This window comes from Suncus etruscus, chromosome 17 (assembly GCF_024139225.1).
Source record: "Suncus etruscus isolate mSunEtr1 chromosome 17, mSunEtr1.pri.cur, whole genome shotgun sequence".
NCBI lineage: Eukaryota > Metazoa > Chordata > Mammalia > Eulipotyphla > Soricidae > Suncus > Suncus etruscus.
In genome coordinates this window covers 32,285,490-32,300,798 of record NC_064864.1, presented here as the reverse complement: position 1 = coordinate 32,300,798, position 15,309 = coordinate 32,285,490, and the positions used below count along the sequence as shown (strand labels likewise).

At 36.6% G+C, this 15,309-nt stretch overlaps 1 protein-coding gene across 1 annotated transcript in view; it reads left to right on the top strand.

The window, feature by feature from the left end:
• Positions 1–15,309, top strand: part of ERCC6 (ERCC excision repair 6, chromatin remodeling factor) — a 70,507-nt gene that overhangs the window by 19,299 nt on the left and 35,899 nt on the right. Inside the window, exons 6-7 of the mRNA XM_049790640.1 lie at positions 5,687–5,815; positions 10,725–10,883. Coding sequence (XP_049646597.1) covers positions 5,687–5,815; positions 10,725–10,883 — 288 coding nt within the window. The remainder of the gene's footprint in view (positions 1–5,686; positions 5,816–10,724; positions 10,884–15,309) is intronic.

Genomic DNA, 15,309 nt, shown 5'->3' with positions numbered 1-15,309 from the left:
GTGTGAAGTGTGTGTATTGAGGATGGACTTGGGGAAAGGAAGAAAAGCTGGTAGCAGGACAGAAATGCAGATGGCACAGAGTAAGGAGGCTCCAGGTATGGATGGCACAGTGGCAGCAAGTGGTGTCTTATTCACTCACATATCAGAAACATCCTTGAAATTCTGGAAGTTCTCCTATGCCCAGAAAGAACTTTTAAAATGCAGCAACAATGCGCAGGTATTTCCCTCTCTCAGTCCCCAGTGAGCTAGCACCGAAGGAAGTATTGTTCCTGGTGCAGTTCAAGTGGTATGGACAGCATAGTTTGGCACTCAGGTCCTGGGTCCAAGTTGCTTGTGACAGATCATTATTGCAGGATTAGCCCCAGGCCCTGCAGCCTGGGCCAGGTTCTTTTCCTGTATGAATGCAGTGAAGCCAGGGGTGTTTTCTCCCCCTGCATCTGATTGGGATGGGAAGTTTATGTTTATTGCCGTGTTCCCTTCTAAGTGGCTGCCAGTGGAGCTGACAGCAGGCTGGTGATGGCAGCCGTGTGACGAGCTGGAAGCATTGCCAGCAAACACCAGGCCCACTAGGTTTTATGTGGTTGCAGCTGTGACTATGACATTTGCAGATTTTTTTTTTTTAACAGAGAGGATAGAAAGCATGGAAGTTTTTTACTTTTCCAAAAATGTAAACATTGGACTGTTGACTGCCCCTGTTTTTAAGATCAGATCTCCAGCTTATTTATTGAAATGATGGAATTTAGACAGTGGGTGGGATCGAGAAAGGGGCATTTAAAATTTCTGTGATATTAGATCTCTTGGAGCCAGCTCTCAATTTTGATCACCTCCAAACAATTTTAAGCCAATCTATTTTTAAATTATTTTTGTATAAATCAAATAGGCCCATGCTTCATGTCTCTTTATTATGTTTGCCAATATGTTCAGAATTTTAAATAGAGATGCTTCAATAGGTTGATGGCTAGGCATTCTTAAGAGATAGATGTCTTTTTTTCCTCATGATCCCACGTATGTTCACTTACTGAACATTCGTGTAGTACAGTACCATTTTTGTTCAAAGGTACATGCTCAGTTTCGTCCCAACATGGTAATGCAGCTCAGTATCACACATAAATTTTATTGCACCAGTATGTCTGTTTGTTCCTCTGTAAGTGATGTATGGCTTTCAGTAAGTAGATAAGGCCATACTAATAGTATATTAATTCAGTGATTTATAGTAATGCCTCATTAGTACTCCCCTTAATCCAGTGAAGTACCTGCTATTTTCCACCTTTCAGATGAGGAAACTAGATGCTTTGGAGGTTCTCTGCAGATGGTTTACTCTCTTGGCTATCTGGGTTCTACTTTTGTGTTTTGGCTTGTGCTTACTGCATTTCTCAAATCTAGTTTACTCACATCACAGATACCTCCTTGATGAAGTCTGTTGGCAGGCAGATCTCTCTCCTGCCAGGCTACTGGCTAGATGGGTTCAGCATTGGACAGAGAACAGCTTAGAGATTGTGATGCATCTAGTACAGAAAGGCCCCTTTCTTCAGATTCTGGTGGACTTTGCCTCTTACTGCCTGCCTCTCTTCCCTCCTGTGCCATCAGTGCTTGGTACAGCTCTGCTTCAGAGGCTGCTGGTCATATATGTTTTGCCTGCAGACCACTTGGGGGATGGTTGCTTTGTAGAAGAACACAAGCATCTCTTAGTAGCTTGCTCCAGCCACATGCATCTGTGGGTTTTTTTTTTTTTTTTTTTTTTTTTTTTAGTTTTTGGGCCACACCCTGTGACGCTCAGGGGTTACTCCTGGCTATGCGCTCAGAAGTTGCTCCTGGCTTCTTGGGGGACCATATGGGACGCCGGGGGATCGAACCGCGGTCCGTCCTAGGCTAGCGCAGGCAAGGCAGGCACCTTACCTCCAGCGCCACCGCCCGGCCCCCGCATCTGTGGTTTTAGACCCCTGGTGTGTTCAGCTTCTATTACGTGTCTATAATTCTTTTTTTTTGGGGGGGGGTTATTTCCACAGTGATACAAATGGCTGTAGGCAACACTGATTCTCCCCACCATCTTTAGTTATTCTTTCACCAGCCTGAATAATATTTGGCTTGTTTCATATTCCCTTCTGAAGTGGCAGGCATGGAGGGATTTGGTGTCCTAGGTGCTGAAGTGCTTTGTGGTGGCATGATGTGTCTGTGCATTTTAAGAGGGTGGGAGGAAGAGGAGGAAGGAGGACGCTGAAACTCTGTGGGTGCAGAGCAATGCAATGGGAAATTGCCCGGGCACAGAGGTTGACCGGCTGAGTCTGCAGGAGGTTCTTTTATTGTCAGTAAACATGGTCGAATATGTGAATCTCTTGTGTGGAAAATGTTGATGACCTTATGGTGCCAAATTTCTGAAAATGGTGACTTCCTTCAAAATTATCTTGAAGTAGATGCCAAATGAAGGATTTTTAAGTGGCTGGGATTGTTTTTGTAATCTTCCTGGGTTTTGAATTCCCAAATTTGCTAAATACAGTATGTTTCATTCTTCATCCTTGTTTTTGAGTTCTGACAGTAAGAATTTGGATACTCACTATCTGAATTTGCTTGTTAAATTTAAGGTAGTAAGTAGCAAGAACTTAGGTGTTGTGTACATATATGTACATAAATATGTATATTTGTACACATATATACAAGAATGCCTATATAAGTTGTCTATAGGAGGAAACCTGGATACACTGGTGGAGAAAGTTGACACTGGTGGCAGGACTGGTACTGGCACATAATATGCGTAAAACTTAACTATGAATAGCTTTTTAAATTGTAGTATTTCTTCCCCTTCCCCAGCAGCTATAGCAACCAAATATGTCTCTAGATAATATAAAATTACCCCAGTGAGGTAGGGATGAGATAAGAGGGGTCTGGGAGCAGGGTTCCCAATTGCCTGTAGTTGAGAATCACTGCTGTAGTTCCTACATGTAAGTACATTTGTAGATATATATTTGGTAACATGAAGTAATAATAGCCAAGACTATTTCATTCTCCTTCCAGTTTTTCATTCTATTAATACTTGGAGCTACCTTTTAAGTAAGAAAAATACAAATAAAAGTGAGAAAGTGACTGCCTGTAAAAGTTAAAGCCCCAAAAGGTCAGAGTTGTTTGTTTTATTACATAAAAAGAAGGGCCAAAGTGATAGTTCAGTGGGTAGAGCACTACCTTATATGCAGCTGACCTGGGTTTGGTCCTTAGTGGTCCTTCAATTTTACAGGAATGATTCCTGAGGGCAGAGCCAGGAGTCAGCCTTCAGTACCATTAGGTGTGGCCCCAAAGCCAAAAAACAGAAATCAAAAAAGTGTACCCTACATTAGTACATCTGACCCCACAATTATGTGATAGCTGTTTCCTCACACTTAGCCATACTTTGTCCTTCCATTTGCTGTTATTTTCTGAAAGTTACCAACAGTGTACAATTCTAGAGATTCTCTTAGTACTCTGAGAAGCAGTTTCAAATCACCAGCTAGTTCTGCCTTACTGCTAGAGTTATAACCCAGCCAGCACTTCCTTTTGGCAGATGTCTATCAGATGTGGTTAAAGGCCCTCTAGCAACTCTCTGGATGGGGTTTACCTGTCACTCTTGTGCTTGGTCTCTGTACTGGCTTTGTCACTGGTGCTAGACAGTTTTCTGGTGGTGGTGGTGTGTGTGTGTGTCCATCTTGGCACATTCTACTCTCTACCCTCTTTTACACATTCTTCTCTATTGTTGTTTTCATTCCCTGCCTATGAGTTTCTTACTTTAAAGGCAATCCTTGTTTTAATGCTTTATTCCATTTCTACTATTTAGTGAAATTCAAAGTTTCAGTTGCTGATAGTTCTGGGAAAAAGAAATCTGTATTGAAAGTGACTAGAACGTGAGGCGATTGATTTCTTTTCCATCCCTGATATCAATGTCCTTTATAGTTATAGAACAGTAGTTCGATGACTACTTTTTCCCAGTATGGTGGTTGTTGCCAAGACTTCAAGTCTATAGAGATTGTTTTTTATTTTATTTTATTTTATTTTATTTTTGTTTTTGTTTTTGGGCCACACCCGGCGGTGCTCAGGGGTTACTCCTTGCTGTCTGCTCAGAAATAGCTCCTGGCAGGCACGGGGGACCATATGGGACATCGGGATTCGAACCAACCACCTTTGGTCCTTGATCTATTGCTTGCAAGGCAAACACCACTGTGCTATCTCTCCCGGCCCTGTTTATTTGTTTTTCATGACTTCCTCCCCCATTTCCTTTTTTTTTGTCAGTGTTGATGTTGCAGTGATTGACTGTTGTGCTCACTGGCTGTTGTGCTCACACAGCTGTTTGTGATGTTTGCATTTCTTTAGTTGTTGTGCCATGTAGTTTTGGGGGGTTACACTCTTAACATAAGTTGAGGCATAAGAGTTATGGTTGTGGTGCTTACTGAGTCATACGATGGCACTCACATGTGATAACTAGAGTGGGGGGTTATACTTCCTGGCTTGGTGCTTGCCTACGACCATTAGGTACTTCTATTGTATATACATGGCATTGTTCTTCCGAAATACAGTATTCACCTATTTTGTTTATGAGAAGCATCATATTAAGTTTGTAATTTAGAATTCTGTGAAATTTTCCTAAGTGCTTATGTATTTGTTTCTTTTTTTCTTTTTTTTCTTCATCTCTTCCTACTCTTGCTGCTGGTGGGATAACCAGGTATTGCACACTTTGTTGTGGTACCTGGATTACAAACTGCAGCATTGTAGGCATCACACTTGGCATATGGAAGGTGCTTGGTATCAAACTCGGCATGTGGATTGGTGCTTGATATCAGAGCTTCATGTTGCATGGCAGATACTCCAGCACTGAGCACAGCCCTGTTATGTCATGGTCTGTTTGTTATATCATAGATACTCCCATGATGAAATAATCAACACGTGAACCTAGTAATAATTTGGACTCAAAATTTACTTGTTTAAGTTCTTCCTTTAAATTTTTATTTTAATGGAAAATGGAAATTTTAGAATTTCCATTTTCCATTAAGTTTGTATAATATTGTTCCATGTTATCACTATAATCCTTAGCCCAGAAATAGTAACTGTATGTTACATCTTTTCATTGTTGTTATATTGCCAGTTAGGAGATACTTAGTTATATTGAAATTTCTACTGACTCTTTTCTAGAATTAAGTTCATATATCTTAGGAACTAGCAGAGAAATTTTCCTTTAGGGTATACCAGAAGAGGAATGAGCAGTTTTGATAATGAAATGGGACCTTACAGAAATATTGGTAGAGCATCTATAATAATTCAAATAAGAATTGAATTGAGAAGGAAGGAAAGAGAATTTTATTTTTAAAAGAAATCAATGGTTTTGGGGGGCCAGATCAATGGCACAGTGGTTAGGGCATTTACCTTGCATTTGGCAGACCTGGATTTGATTCCGGGCATCCCATATGGTCCAAATATGCCAGGAGTGATTCTTGAATGCAGAGCCAGGAGAAACCCCTGTGTGCTGCTGGGTATGGCCCCAAAACTAAACAACAAAACAAACAACAAAAAACAAACCCCAAAACACAAAGTTTTGGATAATGATGACACCAGAAAGCTAAACAACTATGCTAATTTACCTTTATGTTTTCTTTGCATTCTGTAGAACTATTTATTTTAATTTGTCCTGTAACCAAATTAATGGTAATGTGCTTTTTTATTTCTGTGGTAGGAGGTGGAATAAATTGAGACTGCAAGACAAAGAAAAAAATCTGAAGCTTGAAGATGATTCTGAGGAAAGTGATGCCGAATTTGATGAAGGCTTCAAAATGCCAGGTTTTCTGTTCAAAAAGCTCTTTAAGTACGTGCCATGTGTTCTTTCTTTTATATCTGTCATCAAGTCATTGTGTACATATGAATATTTTAAGAATTACAGAGTCGTTACCTGTGGGTCCTTAAGGTACTTGCAACAATTTATTGTAAATATAGATACTGTCAAATGAAGTTTTAGCCACATGCTGTTCATTAAAATTAGATGATTAATAAATTGACTAAAGTGTGCTTTGGGTGTGTTTGTAAACTGATGAATCTGTATAGGCCTGTCTCAACAGACTAAAAGTAACACATTTGAAAAAGCCATCTATGCTGAGTTCTTATTTTATTAGTAATTTTAAGGGACAAAATCTCCTTTTCCTTAATTAGATTGATTTAACAGGAGTTGTTTATTAAAATCAATTTGGAGAGAAGCTTTTTTACTTCTCTATGGAAATAAGGAACTGTTAGAATTATTTTCTGTTGTTTTTTACTGGACCTATGGGTATAACACTTTTGAGCTGACCAAATGTGCATCTAAATATTTTATGTAGTTGTTGTTCTAGTGTTGGAAGAGAAGATATAGGCACACATCTTCAGGATTAAGTTGTTATTTGAGACCAACTATATTTCATGCATAAAGTGCCTGAGTGTCCAGATTTCTGGACACTCAAGCTGATAGGTGCTCTGCTCAAGCCTGTGTGGCCCAGGTAAGTCTCCTGTGATGAACGTAAACTCTGAGGCACATATTTAATCAAAACACTCTTGGGCTTTACTTACTTAACAAGGTGCTTTAGAAAGACTTCTTCAATGCACATGGGAAGTTAAAACATTAAATAGCTTCTTTCTGTCTCTTGCCTTATGATTTGGTAGTTGGGTACAGAATGGAAACTATTTTGCAGAGGATTCATTTAATCAGCTTCATAGAAACAGCTGTTAGCCATGCCCTGAACTTGTATGCAAAATCTCCAGGCTGAAAATAGCATGCTTTAAATATTTTTTCTCAGAAAGCTTTTATGATAGTTTTAATTTTTCTGTCTATAAAGAGAGAGGACAGGGCCCAAAGAGCATGGTGAGCAGTTTTCTTATTTAAATGACCAGGAGAGTTGAAGCCTAGATGTTATGTGTCTTGACTGGATTTCTGTAACTGAACAGAAGAATTCTGTAAAAGTTCAAATTTGAATCTTGAATAATTTCAGCAGACAAATCATTGTATAGCCAGAGAGGAGGCTTCTTTGTTTATTATTTCCCCCAAATGAAAATTAACTATGGAGGGGTAAATAAAGATGTTATAGGCACCCTTTTCATCATCTCTAAAGTGATCACTTATTAAGAAGCAGACCAAAGTGTATAGTGATGTGCTAGCAAAAGCAATACCCAAATTATAGATTAAATTGATTTAACAGACAGGATACTTCTACAATGCATAGTAAGTGTTTTAGCAAATATGCTCAAGAGTCAACTTGAATGTACATGTTTATATAGATGTGATTTTTCTAGCAAAGAAATTTCACTTTGCTTACTTGAGAGTATGTAGGACTCAGTGACTGTATAGACTGTTATTAACTCTAGGAATTAATGTTTGGATTCATCTTAGTTATACATTTTGTTGTTTCATCTCTCAAAGCAGAATTTTAAATATTTCATATAAGTTATTAAAAAGACTTGTGATGTTCCTTTTTTGTATAAAAAAATTAATAGGATTGATGACTTCATTTTTCCTTCATGATTAAGTTTTAGCTAGATCAATTTAATTTTAAGTGTAGTTGGGGTTTTTTTTTAACTGTATTTACCACACTCTGTGAAATTAAATTAACAGGGTCTAGTTATACACAAGTGAGTGAGAAGAGACAATTATTCATCGAAGTGCTATTTTCTGCAGATCATGCTTATAACTTTTTAGATTCTGTTTTGAAAGTTTGCCCAGAAAACTGTGTAATTTAGCAATCAAATGTTAAGCTTAAATCTTTTGACCTTAAGTTTTGCCGTACTAGCAAATACAGTCTTGGCTAGTGTGACAATGCCAAGATCTGCTAATAATCTGTGATTTTTTTTTTTTTTTTGTGAAACCAGTCTCATGGGGAAAGCATAGTATCTGTAATTTATTTAATACAGTTCAATAGTTTGTGAAAAGTCTTTAAAAAATTTCTTAAAGTGTAATTTTTACACGATTTTCAAAGGTTCTGAAAACTGAATCCTAAAACCTGCATTCACTTTAATTATATTATTTTACACAGTATTCATTGCTAGAAAATAAAGGCCTTCTTAAAACTCAAGTCAGTTAGAGGTATTGCTGGATCCAGAACCCAAGCTTTCGGATATTCACCCAGATATATACTTGCCAGTACTCTGGTAGAGTCTGAGATTCTTTGTAGAAGGAAAGGTATTTGCCACTTCTGTGCAGTGTTGATGTGGAGGGTCCATAGAGAGATGTGACTAATGGGCTTCCTAATACGTATTTTCCTTTAGTATTTCTTTAGTATTATTTTCTTATAAATACAATTCTATGTTACTTGATCATCACTGGAAATGACATCTGTAAATGAGGAGCTACCCAGCTTCATAAATTGCCACTCATGGGTTACACATCTTAATGTCTTCAGTCCTTCCTCAAAATCAGTCAGGGGTCACACACTGATCACTGATTTTTACTCCCTTTATGATTTCCCAGTTGTTCCTCTTCACATTTTTCCCACTTCAGGTTTGTTGGGTTAAATCAATGAGAGGTATTGGGCCCATGTTGGACAAAGGCTGTGTAGTGTAATGAAATGAATGATAGCAGGGAGATTTGAGCCACTGGTCTTTCCAGAGAAACTGGTCCATTAATTGTTCTCTACCTCAGTAAAAGGACATCAGTGGACTAATTTAGCAATTCTGCTATATGCAGAACGTGTAGCAGATTTTTTGAGAGATTTCTGGCCTTTATTGTTGAATAAAGCTGAGACAAGAGTAACTTTTATTTTACTTATTCACATCCTCATTACAATGGACGTTTTGGACCAAACAGTGCTTCTCTATATTGCAGGTACTATCCTGTGCATTGTCCATTATTAACAACTTCTCTGATCTTTACTTTCTTCATGACAATTGCATTTTCCCAGTGTCACAACCAAGACTCTTTTAAGTATTGACATAGGGGTCCTCAAACTTTTTAAACAGTGGGCCAGTTCACTGTCCCTTAGACCATTGGAGGGTCTGACTATAGTAAAAACAAAACTTATGAACAAATTCTTATGCACACTGCATATATCTTATTTTGCAATGAAGAAACAAAACAGATACAACTACAATATGTGGCCAGTGGGCCATAGTTTGAGGACCACTGGGTCACTAGGGAGTAGCATTCTTAGTTCCAGACTCTACTTGCTAAGAATCTTGAGAAATTCTGCATTTCAATTCTGGCTTGTTAATTTTCCTTCCAGCAATCTCACCTTTAGCACACTTTGCTAAAGTTTTTTTAGCTTTGTGTCTTCATTTCTAAGCTTTGAAATGGGTTAATGATCTCCAAACAAGGGAGTGTATGAGATTGCATCACAGGGCCTACCTGCTGCTTCCCTAGCTGAATGTATTTTCAGTGGTTACCATTATTCTCCCTTTGCATACTGAATGCTACCTAAATTATTATTATTCCCAAATTAAATAATTAATGCATTCTAGACTTCACTGCATTTTGATATTTAATCATCTCCAGAATGTCTATTTATTGTGTATATTATACTTAACAAATCTTATAAGCAGTAAAATTTTCCTACCTTGTTTTCTCTTCATGACCTATGATAATGGCAACATCTACAGTCAGAATATTGGAATTGGTTTGCAAAATTCTAGAGGTAAAAAGTTTCCCTCCAACGACATACAACATTTAATTTTAATGTTTAATAGTTATAACATTTTTATTGAGATTAAATAAAGCTAGTTCAACAAGGACTCAAAGAAATGTTAGGTAGCAGCTATGTACCAAAAAAGTAAAATTTTGGTGGCAAACAACAACACAAGCACTCATTTGGTGGTAGGAATGTATTAACCTTTGCACTTTCTTTGTAAGGAACCTCTAACTTCCATCCTGTTTTAAGTTAGAAGTTATTTTTTGCTTTTTGCTCGTTTTGATTACTTGACAAATCATCTTCCCTCCTTTTCACAGTATTAAATCTTTCATTCTCAAAAAATACTATTAAAATTCTATGTTTCAGCTTTACTTCTAGGTTATATAGGCACGTCATTGTTGTAGAAAGAAAAAAGATAATCTATTTTTTTGAAGAGGTGGAATAGGTTTTATTAATTAAAATTACAAAAATCTGTAACTTTTTTTAAAAATCTTATAATCACTGAATCAAATTATCTTAAAATTATAGAAAGGCCTAATATATTTGTCTTTAAATTTTCTTTTATGCTTTCTGCAATATGGCAGGATCATCTAATACACTAAATTTGTGAGCATCCTTATTATTTAGACTTGTTTATGCCATAAATTTAATATTTTCAATAAAATATGATTACTCAGTGATATTGCAACAGTACATACTATAAATTATGGTGTTCTCCTGTTTTTTGAATCTTTTTAGATTATAAAGCAAATGTTAATTGTTCTTATAGAAAAAAATTAATTTAATTAAAATATTTGAGTTTTTCCAGAAGGATATTAAATGAGAGATAATACGTTTATGCTTATTTGGAAAGCTATTTCTAATACTAAAAAAGGAAATAGTCCCTAATTATCTCACATATCAGTTTAATTAGAAATACGTTAATGCTCTATAAAGAAAAACTTTGGATTTTACGCGTAGGTGATCAAAAATGTATGAATTTATAAACATAATTCTCATGTAAAACACACATCCGGCATGTTTCTCTGACTGGTACTAGAACCTAGCTAAATGATTAATTCATGAGTACTTTCTGTTATGATCTGTATTATCCACCATTTGCCATTTTCTTTTTCTTGTTGGTGTTTGTTGTAGGTACCAGCAGACAGGTGTTAGGTGGCTATGGGAATTGCACTGCCAGCAGGCAGGAGGAATTCTGGGAGACGAAATGGGATTGGGTAAGACCATCCAGATAATTGCCTTCTTGGCAGGTCTGAGCTACAGCAAGATCAGGACTCGTGGTTCAAATTACAGGCAAGTGCTCCTCTGCAGACTGTCAGTCTGTGGAGCTCAATTAATATTTCATCAGATGTATTGCTGTGGAGGAGGGTCTTGTGAATTATTGATGACATTTCAATTACAATATTCCTTTAATTCTTTTAGTGGGGGACATCAAAGGAAGAAATTTTACGAGACAATGGAGCTGTAGGGCAGGAGAAATTAAACATGTAACACTTTTAATGAATTCCAAGCATTGATGCTTCGTTTTGCAGATGAGCCCCACTAGATATTTTGGGTCAATACAATGTCTAAGGTTAGCTTCTACAAATGGATTGTTTACAAACTCAATTATGTTAATATCAATAGTTTACACAATATGGAATTTTAAATTAGACATAATACCGTTAGTTCCATTTATTAAATTTTACATTAAAATACTTGTTTTGGCAGGAGACCAGGTGAGCATTACAGTAAGTACAAAGTCTATTCATGGGGAAAGTTGGAGCTTTGGAGAAGCCATTCTCCTGAATTTCTTTTATATTCAGTATGCATAATATCATTTATAGATAGCGTTAATTTTTAAGTAAAGTTTCTTGTCTGCTCTCTGTACTTTCTAGCCCATCTTCCAGTCTTTAATAATCTTATATAAACTTTGAAGCCAAAGCCTAAATAGGTATCTAAAAATGTTAGAAGGCTATACTTAGATTCTCATCTTCATTTTTTTCAGAATTTTATAAACTTGAACCTTCCATGTTTTTGAGAGAATAAACAATTTCAAATGTATTAGTTTAGAATGCTCTAATATTTTTTCTTGAACTAAAATAAAGTGAGATTTTCCCTTTTTTTTGTATTTTTTCTTCATTTTTTGGTATTTTAATAAATAAATGAGCTTTTCCATATTTGATCTATAAATTGGATTTGTGTTGTTAATCTGTATTGGTAAAAATAATGCTTGGTAAATCGTGCGATATGCAATCTTGAGTCATATTTTCAAGAGTTTCTTGGATTCTAATAGGTTTATTTTGTTGAGTAATAGCAAAATATTTACCAGATATTTATGCCATCAGTATTTTAGTCACTAGATACAACTTGGAGACACCTTTAAATTTGGGTCTGTGGATGGGAAGTCCACATCATACTTTTATCATCAGCAGAGTAATGGTTGTGAGATAGCCAAATATAAGCTATTGAGTAAAAGAAATTTTCATTAATTTTCAAAGTTTAGTGTTTGTTTTTATTCCTTTTTATTCACTGATTTAGCAGATCATTGTTTGCCATCAATGATGTTTGAAGTTTTAGAATAGTTTTATAATAGTTTAGAAATAAAAGTAAGAAGGGGCCGGAGTGGTGGCACAAGCGGTAAGACATCTGCCTTGCATGTGCTAGCTTAGGACAGACCGCGGTTCGATCCCCCAGTGTCCCATCTGGTTCTCCAAGCCAGGAGCAATTTCTGAGTGCATAGCCAGGAGTAACCCCTGAGCATCACCGGGTATGGCCAGAAAAAAAAAAAAAGAAATAAAAGTAAGAAGAAAAAAATAATTAGATATAAAAAATAGTAAGTAATTTGTTATAAAAATGATAGTATTAAAGTGGCTTTTCTTCAGAGTTTTATTAAATGTTGTCTAAAACCTGAGAACATTGCATTGCAGAGGAAAAGTCATAGTTGGAAATGAGCTTTTAGTATTTTAACTTTGTTTGTTACCAGTTGAGATTTTCTTTGCCTTAGTCTCTGCAACTTAGCTTGTTTTTTTTTGTTTGTTTGTTTTGTTTTGTTTTTATAACGAGAATACTTCAAGTTGCCCCCAATGGCTTGGACTTCCTTTAAATGATTTCTGGGCTTTTCTTATCTTTCATCTCTTTTTCTTTCCTTCCTTTCCTAGTACTATGAAATTTTTGTGGCATCTAATTTTCAGGGCTAAGAAGCTCAAAATCATCTCTTCATTGTAGATTTGATGTAAAAAATTAAGATGTGCTCTCTGGAGCAGTGACTATCCTACTAAGAGTGAAGGCAGGGCTAAAAATGAGGAGCAGCTATAATCAGTTAACTATCAGTGCTCACGTCCTCTTTTCCAGAACGAAATCGTGTGGTATGTTGGACAGACAATAGCCCAGATCGTCTTTATGAAAATAGTATTGGTGAAGTGCCTATCGGAATGTAATTCTATATGAGTCAGATAATTGGGCTTTCAATAAATAAAGGTGTACCAAGGTGCTTGAGCACTTCTACTTGGAGGTGCCAGGGAGAATTGTGTAACATTTTCTAACAATTTTCCAATGTGTTCTTCAAACTTAAGTGAGTTTGAAGAACTTTCTGTTTAGTACCTAACAGTCAGTCCATGAGTTCACATGAAGTGTGAGCTTACTTTCTTAGCTCTGTTATTTTCTCTTAACTTGTGCAGGTATTACTGCTTATTTGGCCTTGATGATAGATAGTCTTAGTGTTGCAAGTTCTGTGTCTATGACTGTTGAGTCTATAATAGGTATTCCAAGAAGAATCTTTATGGTAATTTTTAATTTTAATTTTTTTTTTTTTGGTTTTTGGGGCCATACCCATTTGATGCTGAGGGGTTACTCCCGGCTAAGTGCTCAGAAATTGCCCCTAGCTTGAGGGGACCATATAGGATACCGGGGGATCGAACCGCGGTCCTTCCTTGGCTAGCGCTTGCAAGGCAGACACCTTACCTCTAGCGCCACCTCACCGGCCCCTAATTTTAATTTTTAATGTCTTAGATGTATGTTTATTTTGGAGAGAGAAACTCATTACTTGTTAAAGTTCACACTTGCATTGTTAGTTTCTAATGTATATCTACTACTTAAATTTTATTTTAAATTCAATTTTACTATTTATTTTGGTTCTCATTTTGGGGCTTACGACTTACTCATGGCTCTGTGCTCAGGCTCCTGGCAGGACTTGGGGAAACCATATGTGTAACCTGGGACTAAACCTGGGTTGGCCTCATGCAATGCAAGAACCCTTCCCTCTATACTCTCATTCCAAACCCTTATTTTTTGTTTGTCTTGTTAATGATATTTTTATTCTTTCAAATAAAGAAATACAAATAAAAAATTCTTATTGATAGTTTTTACATAAACATTTTTAATTGAATCAGTGAAAAAAGATACAATTTTTAGTCTGATACCCTTCATCGGTGCTTATTTCCTGCCACCAATGTCCCGTTTTCTTCCTACCCTCTTTGCCTCTCCTGCCTCTCTATTATAGACAGTTTTTCCCCTCCCCTTTTATTCCTTTTAGACACTGTGGTTTGCAATTGTTACAAAAGGCTCAACCCCCTAAATTTTTTTTTCCCAGTATCTTAGGATAGGCCCTCTGGATTTTATGGAGAGAAATAGATTATTTACCATTCAAACTTTAGTTAATACTTTGAAGGTTTTAGGACCTTAGGCCTAATTATGAATAAATTGTTTGAAAATGTCACACACTTTCAATATTTTACTTTGGATATTCTGGCAAATTCTAGGGTGACTGTTTTATTCCTGTCTTGAAGGTTGAACTATCTGACCATGAAACTATTGGCTTATCTTAAATTCATTAGCTAATCAAAGGTGAAAAGAAATGGTAGCTGGTTTGGTAATTGTTGCTAATCAGTGTAGTACATTTAGCCATTTCTTGTGCTCATCTCACCATATTGAGGGTTGGAAGTGGGTGGTTCTGTAGATGTGACTGTTAATGGAATTGATTGCCCCTTCTGTGGTTCAGGAACAGTTTAGACCTGCTCCTTCATTTCCACTCAGCATGAAAACCTTCCCAATCTTCTAATAAAGAATGGCAGAAATTAAAGGGCATAATAATACCAGATAGATGTTCAGCCAGGATAAAATATTTGTCTTCAATGACAAAGTATGAATCATAGTGTAGCAGTTTACAGAAAGCACATGATTAAAAAGAGAAAAAAATGCTCATTGTAAAATGTACACATATATTTTTTTGCTTACTTGAAAGTTGTTTTTAAGTATTTTCGACAGTTTTGATTGGTTATTTCCTAATCCCCGCTAAGTGCATATTGATGGGAACACTCTTTTATTCTCCTGGGAGGATGTAAGGAAGTTGGTGCATTTAATCCTTTTAGGAAGGAATATTGTCACAGAAAGGGCCAGGGCAGAGTCCCACTGTCCCTATGGAGCTGCAGGGGGCCTGTCCAGGATGTGTCCTTAGAGCTGTGCAAAGTGAAAGGTGGTATCCAAATCTTGTAACCTGGACCTTCAGTCCCAGGGAGTGAGTAGGTTGTGGGGTTAGTGGCTGTAGCTGAGTGTAGTGAGGATTTGAAAGTGGGAAGAGGCATTTTTGTCATGTTGGAGTAGAAGGATAATTTAGGCTTTAATTTTAGGATCCAAGTTATTTTCATGTTGTGGAAATTAAAAAAATTATTATGATTTATTATACTTAATTAAAATATCTCTTTTTTTTGGGCATTCAGGAGTCATTTATTGAGCTATGGCA